This window comes from Bos mutus, chromosome 1 (genome assembly GCF_027580195.1).
Source record: "Bos mutus isolate GX-2022 chromosome 1, NWIPB_WYAK_1.1, whole genome shotgun sequence".
Taxonomy (NCBI): domain Eukaryota; kingdom Metazoa; phylum Chordata; class Mammalia; order Artiodactyla; family Bovidae; genus Bos; species Bos mutus.
Window position 1 is genome coordinate 135,682,581 of NC_091617.1, and position 12,182 is coordinate 135,694,762.

General features: G+C 35.9%; 1 protein-coding gene across 1 annotated transcript in view; it reads right to left on the bottom strand.

Moving 5' to 3' along the window:
* The window catches only part of UBA5 (ubiquitin like modifier activating enzyme 5), a 32,888-nt gene that overhangs the window by 10,159 nt on the left and 10,547 nt on the right, over positions 1-12,182 (bottom strand). The window contains exons 5-8 of the mRNA XM_005906539.3: positions 10,845-10,931; positions 9,843-9,927; positions 7,870-7,974; positions 7,563-7,690 (exon numbers count right to left, since the gene is read on the bottom strand). Coding sequence (XP_005906601.1) covers positions 7,563-7,690; positions 7,870-7,974; positions 9,843-9,927; positions 10,845-10,931 — 405 coding nt within the window. The remainder of the gene's footprint in view (positions 1-7,562; positions 7,691-7,869; positions 7,975-9,842; positions 9,928-10,844; positions 10,932-12,182) is intronic.

A 12,182-nucleotide genomic window follows, 5' to 3' on the forward strand; every position in this document is an offset into this window, starting at 1 on the left:
CAATCCAAGAGGGAGACATAACAACTGTACATATCTATGCACCCAACATAGGAGCACCTCAGTACATAAGACAGACACTAACAGACATAAAAGGAGAAATTGGCAGTAACACAATAATAGTAGGAGAGGTCAACACCCCACTCACATCAATGGACAGATAATCAAAACAGAAAATTAATAAGGAAACACAAGCCTTAAATGATACATTAGATAGATGAATCTCACTGATATCTTCAGAGCATTCCACCCAAATGCAGAAGAATACACCTTCTTCTCAACTACACATGGAACATTCTCCACAACAGACCACATCTTGGCTCACGAATCAAACCTCAGTAAATTGAAGAAAAATTGAAACCATATCAAGCATGTTTTCTGACCACAATGCTATCAGACTAGATATCAATTACAAGAAAAAACTGTAAAAAAACACAATCATATGGAGATTAAACAATACATTTCTAAATAATCAACAGGTTACTGAAGAAACCAAAAGGGAAATAAAAAAATTTCTAGAAACCAATGACAATGAAAACACAACTCAAAACCTATGGGAAGCAGCAAAAGCAGGGCTAAGAGGGAAGTTTATAGCAATACAATCCTACCTTAAGAAACAAGAAAAACATCAAGTAGACAACCTAACTTTATACCTGAAAGAACTGGAAAAAGAGCAAACCCCACCCCCCAAAATTAGCAGAAGGAAAGAAATCAAAAAGATCAGAGCAGAAATACATGTAAAAGAAATGAAAGAAACAACAGTAAAGATTAATAAAACTAAAAGATGGTTCTTTCAGAAGATAAACATAGTTGACAAACATTTAGCCAGACTCATCAAGAACAAAAGAGAGAGAAGAATCAAATCAACAAAATTAGAAATGAAAAAGGAGAAGTTACAACAGACAATGCAGAAGTACCAAGGATCATAAGAGACTATTATGAACAAAAACATGGCAATAAAATGGATAACCTGGAAGAAATGGACAGATTCTTAGAAAAGTTCAATCGTCTGAGACTGATCCAAAAAGAAAATAGAAATTATGAAAAATCAAATTACAAGCACTGAAATTGAAGCTGTGAACAAGTATCCCCCAAAAAACAAAAGCCCAGGAGCAGATGGTTTCACAGGAGAATGCTATCAAACATTCAGAGAAGAAATAATGAATATCTTTCTAAAACTCTTTCAGAAAATTGCAGAGGAAGGAACCCTTCCAAATCCATTCCACAGGCTACCATCACCCTGATACCAAAAGTAGACAAAACAACACAGAAAAAGAAAACTACAGGCCAATATCACTGATGAACATAGATGCAAAAATACTCAACAAAATTTTAGCAAACAGAATTCAGCAACACATTTAAAAGCTCATACACCATGATCAAGTTGGGTTTATTCCAGAGTTGCAAGGATTCTTCAATGTATGCAAATCAATCAATGTGATACACCATATAAACCAATTGAAAGATAAAAACCATATGATAATCTTAGATGCAGAAAATGCCTTTGACAAAATTCAGCACCCATTTATGATTAAAACTCTTCAAACAATGAGCATAGAAGGTACCTACCTCAACATAGTAAAAGCCATATATGATAAGCCTACAGCAAACATTATTCTTAATAGTGAAAAACTGAAAGCATTCCCTCTAAGATCAGGAACAAGACAAGGGTGTCCACTTTCGCCACTATTACTCAACATCGTTTTGGAATTCCTAGCTATAGCAATCAGAGAAGAAAAAGAAATAAAAGGAATCCAGATCAGAAAAGAAGAAGCAAAGCTCTCACTGTTTGCAGATGACATGCTACTATACATGGAAAACCCTAAAGATAGTTTCAGAAAATTATTAGAGCTAATCAGTGAATTTGGGGCTTCCCTGGTAGCTCAGACAGTAAAGCGTCTACCTAGTAAAGTCGCAGGATACAAAATCAATACACAGAAATCACTTGCATCTCTATATACTAACAATGAAAAATCAGGAAAACAAATTGAGGAATCAATCCCATTCATCACTGCAACAAAAAGAATAAAATATTTAGGAATAAACTTACCTAAGGAAACAAAAGAAATATACACCTAAAATTATAAGACGCTGATGAAAGAAATCAAAGATGACATAAATAGACGGAGAGTTTTCCATGTTCCTGGGTAGGAAGAATCAATATTGTGAAAATGACTATACTACCAAATGCAATCTACAATTTAATGTCGTCCATATGAATTTACCAATAAAATTTTTCACAGAACTAGAACAAAAAATTTCACAATTCATATGGAAACACAAAAGACCCTGAAAAGCCAAAAGATTCTAGAGAAAGAAGAATGGACCTGGAGGAATCAACCTTCCTGACCTCAGATTATACTACAAAGCTACAGTCATCAAAACAGTATGGTACTAGCACAAAAACAGAAATGTAGACCACTGGAACAAGATAGAAAGCCCAGAAATAAACCCATGTACCTATGGGTACCTTATTTTTGAGAAAGGAGGCAAGAACATACAATGGGGCAAAGACAGCCTCTTCAACAAATGGTGCTGGGAAAACTGGACAGCTACATGTAAAAAAAATGAAATTAGAACACTTCCTAACACCATATACAAAGATAAACTCAAAATTGATTAAAGACCTAAATATAAGACCAGAAAATAAAACTCTAGAGGAAAGCATAGCCACAACATTCAATGACATAAATCAAAGCAAGATCCTCTATAATCTACCTTCTAGAGTAATGGAAATAAAATCAAAAGTAAACAAGTGAGACCTGATTAAACTTAAAAGCTTTTGCACAGCAAAGGAAACTATAAGCAAGGTGAAAAGACAACCCTCAGAATGGGAGAAAATAGCAAATGAAACAACAAAGTATTAATTTCCAAAATATACAAGCAGCTCATACAACTCAGAACCAAAAACACAAACAGCCCAATTAAAAAGTGGGAAAAGGCCTAAACAGACATTTCTCCGAAGAAGACATACAGACAGCTAACAAACATGTGAAAAGATGCTCAACATCGCTTATTGTTAAAGAAATGCTAGGATGGGGAACACATGTATACCTGTGGTGGATTCATTTTGATATTTGGCAAAACTAATACAATTATGTAAAGTTTAAAAATTAAATAAAATTAAAAAAAAAAAAAAAAACTACAATGAGCTATCACCTCACACCAGTCAGAATGGTCATCATCAGAAAGTCTACAAACAATAAATGCTGGAGAGGGTATGGAGAAAAGGGAATGTTCTTGCATTGTTGTTAAGAAGGTAAATTGATATAGCCACTACGGAACACGATATGGAGATTCCTTAAAAAACTAGGAATAAGACCACCATATGCCCAGCAATCCCACTGCTAGGCATATATCCTGAAGAAATCCAAACTGAAAAGACACATGTATCCCACTGTTCACTGTAGTGCTATTTACAATAGCTAGAACATGGAAGCAACCTAGATGTCCATCAACAGATGAATGGATAAAGAAGCTGTGGTACATATATGCAATGGAATATTACTCAGCCATAAAAAGGAATGCATTTGAGTCAGTTCTAATGAGGTGGATGAACCTAGAGTCTATATACAGCATGAAGTAAATCACAAAGAGAAAAATTAATATTGTGTACTAATGCATATACATGGAATCTAGAAAAACAGTACTGAAGAATTTATTTGCAGGGCAGCAGTGGAGAAACAGACATAGATAATTGACTTATGGACATGAGGAGAGGGGAGGAGAGGGTGAGATGTATGGACAGAGTAACATGGAAACTTACATTACTATATGTAAAATAGATAGCCAACGGAATTTGCTGTATGGCTCAGGAAATTCAAACAGGGGCTCTGTATCAACCTAGATGGGTGGGATGGGGAGGGAGATGGGAGGGAGGGTCAAAAGGGAGGCGATATATGTATACCTATGGCTGACTCATGTTGCGATTTGACAGAAAACAACAAAATTCTATAAAGCAATTATCCTTCAATTAAAAATACAAATAAATTTTTTCTAAAACTGAGCAGAGGACATAAGACAATTCACAGAAAAATATAAATGCTCAAGCCTTTGCACAATTGGAAATTAAAATGAGATACCCTTTTTTCACATGTCAAATTGACAAAGAGTTTGATGACTAACATCATATACAAAAATAAAATCAAAATGGAGTAATGATCTAAATCTAAAACCTAAATGTTTCCTAGAGGGAAACATAAGCAGAACACTCATTGACATAAATTGTAGCAATATTTTCTTGGATCTGTCTCCTACAGTAATGGAAATGAAAAGAAAAATAAACAAATGGGACCTAATTAAACTTCTGCACAGCGATGGAAACCATAAACAAAACAGAGACAAACTATGAACTAGGAGAAAATATCCACAAACTATGACCAATAAGAGGTTAATTTCCAAAATATACAAACAACTCATATAGCTTAATATCAAAAAACAATCCAATCAAAAAATGGGCAGAAGACCTAAACAGACTTTTTTCCAAAAAAGACATACAGATGGCCAAAAAGCACATAAAAAGATGCTCAATATAGTTAATCATTAGAAAAATGCAAATCCAAACTACAATGAGGTATCACCTCACACTGGTCAGAATGGGCTTCATCAAAAGGTCTACAAATAATAAATGCTGGAGAGGATTTGGAGAAAAAGGAACCCTCTTACACTGTTGGTTGGGATGTATATTGGTGTAGCCACTAGGAGAACAGTATGGAAGTTCTTTAAAAAATTAAGAATAGAGTTTTCATATGATACAAGAATCCCATTCCTTGGCATATGTCCACAGAAAACTCATTTGAAAAGATACATGCATCCCAATGTTCACAGCAGCACTATTCACAACAGCCAAGACATGGAAGCAACGTGAAAGTCCACTGACAGAAAAATGGATGAATGTGTGGTGTATATATATAAAATGAAATATTACTCAGTCATTAAAACAAGAATGAAATAATGCCATTTGCAGTAACATAGATGGACCTAGAGATTATCATACTAAGTGAAGTAAACCAAAGACCAATATCATCTGGTACCACTTATATGTGGAATCTAAAAAACTTGATACAAATAAACATTTACAAAACAGAAACAGATACACATAGAAAACAAATTTATGGTTACCAAAGGGGATGGGAGGTCGGCAGAAAGGGAGGAGGATAAATTAGGAGTATGGGATTAACATATACACACTAAATACATAAAATAGGAAAACAAGGACCCAATATACAGAACAGGGAACTACACTCAATATCCTGTAATAACTTATGAAGGAAAAAAAGCTGAAAAAGAATATATATGACTTTGCTGTAAACTTCAAAAATAAAAGTTTGATAACACCTAATGTTATGAAAGATCTGGACAAACCAAAACTGTCATGGAAACGTAAATCCTTTTGAAGGAGAAATTTAGTAGTATCTGTCAAAATAAGTATTGCATAAACTTAGAAATTATACTTCTAAAAATTCACACTATAAAAATCTAGTTTACCAAGATAGAAGGCAAATTGTTTTTTGCAGCATTGTTAGTAACAGCAAAAAAAAAAAAAAAAAACTACAATCTGTAAGTAGCCTAAATGTCCATCAACAGATATGATACATCTAGACATACAGATGTACAGAGAGATACTTTATAGAAATGACTATTTTCCCCCTTCTTCATAACATACAATAAAATATTGTGTTTAGATAGGACCTATTGAAGTCTGACAGACTATTTGTCTTATATGAAATAGTCACAGAGAGTTGCCTTGAGAGTTCTTATGTGTGCTGGTATTTCTTTGCTGGTAGGTGATACTAAGATTAGAGTGCCTCTCTGTATCATGTAACAATTTTTTCTTATTATATTGGATGCTGAAAAACATAATTAAGCTTATTAACAGTGTAAAGTGAGGTAAAAAAATGGCCTGAGTTAAGGAACAACTAAAGTAGTTCTGCTTTTCATAAAGTATGAGTTGGTTCAAAAACTGACATTAATTTTAGCCACAAAGAAACATTTGTCCTTAAAAAAAAAGAATAAAGAAAACCTTGTCCTTATTAGCTATAGTTTAGATGTGTGGTTGCTGGGGTATCTATTTATGTATAGCAGAGATATTACCCTAGTTAAAGTTTAATCACATATTATTTTTATTAATAAATAATAAGCATCAATGGCAGAAAGTGAAGAAGAATTAAAGAGCCTCTTGATGAAAGTGAAAGAGGAGAGTGAAGAAGTTGGCTTAAACCTCAACATTCAGAAAACTACAATTATGGCATCTGGTCCCATCACTTCATGGCAAACAGATGGGGAAACAAACAATGGAAACAGTGACAGACTTTATTTTAGGGGGCTCCAAAATCACTGCAGATGGTGACTACAGCCATGAAATTAAAAGACGCTTGCTCCTTGGAAGAAAAGCTAGGACCAACCTAGACAGCATATTAAAAAGCAGAGATGTTACTTTACCAACAAAGATCCATCTAGTCAAACCTATGGTTTTTCCAGTAGTCATTTATGGATGTGAGAGTTGGACTATAAAGAAAGCTGAGAGTCAAAGAATTGATGCTTTTGAACTGTGATGTTGGAGAAGACTCTTGAGAGTCCCTTGGACTGCAAGGAGATCAAACCAGTCAATCCCAAAGGAAATCAATCCTGAATATTCACTGGAAGGACTGATGTTCAAGCTGAAACTCCAATACTTTGGCCACCTGATGCACAGAACCAACTCAACAGGAAAAACCCTGATGCTGGGAAAGACTGAAGGTGGGAAGAGAAGGGGATGACAGAGAATAAGATGGTTGGATGGCATCACCGATGCGATGGACATGAGTTTGAGTAAACTCTGGGAGTTAGTGATGGACAGGGTAGCCTGGTGTGCTGTAGACCATGGGACTGCAAAGAGTTGGACACAACTGAGCGACTGAACTGAACTGAATAAGCATCAAATCAAGTGAGTGTGTCTGTGCCTAGGTCTTCACCCTTCGGCCAAACCTGCAGATGTAAATCATTTGGTTAAGGCTTCATAAATAAATATATCAGTACTACTGTAGCATTTAACAAGAGCTATTCCAAATGGAGAAAGTAACACAATTATGTGTGTGCTGATGTGTGTAAATTAATATATATTTAAATTAAATATATTAGATTTATTTATTTATAAATGAAGGGCTACCCTGGTGGTTCACTCGGTAAAGAATCTACCTGCAATGCAGAAGACTGCCTGCCTGCAATGCAGGGGACCCAGATTCAATCCTTAGGTTGGGAAGATCCCCTGGAGAAGGAAATGGCAACCTGCTTCAGTATTCTTGCCTGAGAAATCCCATGGACAGAGGAGCCTGGTGGGCTACAGTCCATGGGTAGCAAGAGTTGGACACGACTTAGTGACTAGACCACTACCACCATATATAAATTAAATTAAAAATATATAAATTAAACCACTACCATATATAAATTTAAAGTATACATATATTACACATGTATAACATTTTAAAATATCTGTAAAATTAAATTTAAAAAATTAGATACTTAGCTGGTAACTCCAATTTTGAAATGTTTGTCAAAAGTAAACAGAAAAATTATTCTTCACTCACTTTAACACATTTTGTACCAAGATCCCAGCAACCACTCCCATAGTAGTAGGAAGACTGGCTGCACAAACACCTTCTCGTTTCAGAGTCTTCTCATCAATATTTGCAGCAACTACAAGTGGCGGAGCACACTACATGGAAAAGAATTAAAAAATGTGTATTTCAAAAGAAAAGGAAAGAAGTATTCAATGTTCCAAATAGTATTCCACCATATTCAAAGTTTGGTTTTCCTTTGAACTATAAATATTTTCCCCTAGGAACTCTAGTACTTAACAATGAAAAATAATAACTCAAAATGAATCATGCGTACCGCAAAACAAGCAGATTCTCCAGGGATTATGAGCTGTATATGCCCTGAAACTGCATTTTCACTGACCCCAGACTCCATCCATGTTTGTCCAAGCTCATTACAAGCCTTAAAAGAAATAAGCGAAAAATAAGAACATTAAAAAAAAAAGTAATTTACCGTAAGTTTTTTCGTGAAAAACTGGAGTTTAACAAAATGAATTACAAAGAGTTTGTAAAAATAAATTTTAAGAAACAAGAAAACTGTAAATAATGAAATTCCTTAGCAATTGAGACTGCTTAGAAAAGTAACCGATAGCATTCAGGTAAGCAGTCAATAAATACCTAATTAAACTGAACCAAAGCATACTGGATTTCTTATTAATTAATATAAAACTTCACTTTTCTAAAATAATTTCAGCAACAAGAAACTGCAAAATGTTATTTGCAAAGTTGAAAACACAATAATTCAAAAGAAGAAGAATTCAGTTTTATTTTTGAAAAATCATGTGTGTAAGCTATCTTTACATATTTATACATTTACTTATAAGTAACAAAACTTAAAACCAATGCTGACCAAGAATAAGGCCGTATTCTAAGATATTCATTTATTTTAAAAATTATACATCAGAATTATCTGCTGTTTAATAGTTTCCTCTACTGGCCTAAGACAGAGTAGGATACTGAAACATATGCCTTACCAGCAAGGCTAGACAGGTCCCCTTAGAATAAATTTCAAAAATAGGATGAGATCACATTAAGAATAAATAAAACACATTATCAAAGGGCTTAAATGCAGAACTACTTTCAGAATGTGGAATATATACTGACAGAATAAACAGGAAATTAGTGAGAGGTAACAGGCAGGAAGGCCAGGGGCCTCCAAACAGAGGAGGTAGGCTGCAAGTGTCAGACATTTTTTCTCTCTCTTATGAGGCAGGAGGAAACAAACTAGTGATATATTTTTTTTTCCCTTCTCTATACAAATTTAAAAAGAGGTTTCTCTTAAAATACTGTGTTGCCATAATGACACCTGGTTTCACCTGAACTTAACTGTTCTCAAACCTTGAGCTAACCAATGCATTTTTCTTATGGAAATGTTTGTCTTAAGCTATGTTAATGTACTATGCAATTACCCCAGACTCTGTCTTCAAGTCCGTTTGCCTAAAGGCTCAGAACTGACTTGACAAACAGTATGTTATACTCATACATTGTTCTCTTAATGAAACTATACTTTTGTATGGGAATATGCCTTCTTCATGTCAATAGTTTTATGGCCTGGGATGACTCACCTGGTGCCAAGATTATCTCAAAATTCATCTTGTGGGTGAGAGGCCTGGTGCCATTCTCTGAGTTTTGAGACATTTCCTTTTTTTAATTAGCAAACAGCTAGTAGCTATATAGCATCCAGCTAAAGGCTAGCAGGGGGGTATTCTTTCTGCCCCCTTCTGATGTGTATGTCAGAAGCTTTTTCTATCTCCTTTATACTTTAATAAAACTTTATTACACAAAAGCTCTGAGCGATCAAGCCTCATCTCTGGCCCCGGATTGAATTCTTCTCCTCCAGAGGCCAAGAATCCCAGCCAAGACCAAGAATCCCAGCCAAGACCAAGAATCCCGGCCAAGACCAAGAATCCTGGCGTCTTTTACTGGTTCAGCAACAACATTTCAATAGGTAAACCCATGCTATGCTATGCTATGCTAAGTCGCTTCAGTCATGTCTGACTCTGTGCGACCCCACAGACGGCAGCCCAACAGGCTCCTCCGTCCCTGGGATTCTCCAGGCAAGAATACTGGAGTGGGTTGCCATTTCCTTCTCCAATGCATGAAAGTGAAAAGTGAAAGAAGTCGCTCAGTCATGTCCGACTCTTAGCGACCCCATGGACTGCAGCCCACCAGGCTCCTCCGTCCATGGGATTTTCTAGGCAAGAGTACTGGAGTGGGGTGCCATTGCCTTCTCCGAGGTAAACCCATGAGTATAACACAAAAGATACTCACTGTATTTATTGTCATTCGAGCTTCAAAATTATCCACACAGCTAAGAACTAGGTCAACAGGTTTTCCTTCTTCTAATCCACCATTACTATGCAAAGAAAACAAGTTTTATTGGAAAAAATCAGGACACAAAATACAATCTTATTTGTTCAATCAACACATTTAGTCCTTCAGTAAATTTTTGAGTATAATTGTAACACAGAATTTAATATTAAAGACCCAGTATATATTAAGTCGGAGAAGGCAATGGCACCCCACTCCAGTACTCTTGCTTGGAAAATCCCATGGACAGAGGAGCCTGTTAGGCTGCAATCCATGGGGTCGCTAAGAGTCGGACACGACTAAGTGACTTCACTTTCACTTTTCACTTTCATGCATTGGAGAAGGAAATGGCAGCCCACTCCAGTGTTCTTGCCTGGAGAATCCCAGGGACGGGGGAGCCTGGTGGGCTGCCGTCTATGGGGTCGCACAGAGTCGGAAACGACTGAAGTGACTTAGTATAGCATATATTAAGTATTCACTGTTATAAATATAATATCAATAATATTACAGTATTACTTATACTGTAAAGATGTACAGGGATAGTAGAAATATAAACTGTGTTCACAAAAATTACCATTTCTCTGTCAGCTTTTACAGACTTTTATTCATGTTTCACTACAAATGTAAATGTAATAAAAGTTAATTGAATACAATTTCAATAGTTTAGGTCTGCAGAAAACCATATTCAGATAGAAATATAACCTATAACACAGAACTTATAATGGAGGACCCCTTGCTATATCATTATAATAACAGACATTCTAAGGCTTATTTTTATTTTGTTGTTACTATTGTTTAATGGACCATATATACTATTTACTAAGCTCCCACTATATAAAAATTACACAAAATATTAACTTTTAAAAATAAATATATCAACCTTCTCATTGAGTTAATTGATAGATTTTCTAATACTGAAAGTGAAATGGACATTGTGCAAAATACTCATAAATAAAATTTTACCTTATTCTATTCATGAAATGTTCAAAGTTTTCTACTGTGGTTATATTGTAGTTGTGTACTTCAAAAAGAACATCAGGATTAATGTTCCTAAAGGGAAAAAGAGAATGATTATAAAAACTACAAGTAGAACAGTAAAAGAAAGCAAGAAAAAGCACTAAAAAGAGCTAAAGATCATTTAACAGATATTAGAGAAATGGAATTCAAGCAATTCAAAGAAAATCCAAAGTCCTCTTCTACCTCTTTCATCCCACTCAGGGACCAAGTTCAAAACATGTAGAGTGTCAGAAGGATTACAAAAATATTCCCACAGTCTCAGTTCAGTCACTGAGTCATGTCCGACTCTTTGCAACCCCATGAACCGCAGCACGCCAGGCCTCTCTGTCCATCACCAATTCCTGAGTCCACCCAAACCCATGTCCATTGAGTTGGTGATGCCATCCAGCCATCTCATCCTCTGTCATCCCCTTCTCCTCCTGCTCCCAATCCCTCCCAGCATCAGGGTCTTTTCCAATGAGTCAGCTCTTCACATCAGGTGGCCAAAGTATTAGAGTTTCAGCTTCAACATCAGTCCTTCCAATGAACACCCAGGACTGATCTCCTTCACAATGGACTGGTTTCATCTCCTTGCAGTCCAAGGGACTCTCAAGAGTCTTCTCCAACACCACAGTTCAAAAGCATCAATTCTTCTGTGCTCAGCTTTCTTTACAGTCCAACTCTCACATCCATACATGACCACTGGAAAAACCATAGCCTTGACTAGATGGACCTTTGTTGGCAAAGTAATGTCTCTGCTTTTCAATATGCTGTCTAGGTTGGTCATAAGTTTCCTTCCAAGGAGTAAGCGTCTTTTAATTTCATGGCTGCAGTCACCATCTGCAGTGATTTTGGAACCCAAAAAATTAAAGTCAGCCACTGTTTCCCCATCTATTTGCCATGAAGTGATGGGACCAGATGCCATGATCTTCGTTTTCTGAATGTTGAGCTTTAAGCCAACTTTTTCACTCTCTTCTTTTACTTTCATCAAGAGGATCTTTAGTTCTTCTTCACTTTCTGCCATAAGGGTAGTGTCATCTGTATATCTGAGGTTATTGATATTTCTCCCAGAAATCTTGATTTCAGCTTGTGCTTCCTCCAGCCCAGGATTTCTCATGATGTACTCTGCATATAAGTTAAATAAGCAGGGTGACAATATACAGCCTACTCCTTTGACGTACTCCTTTTCCTATTTGGAACCAGTCTGTTGTTCCATGTCCAGTTCTAACTGTTCCTTCCTGACCTGCATACAGGTCTCTCAAGAGACAGGTCAGGTGGTCTGGTATTCCCATCTCTTTCAGAATT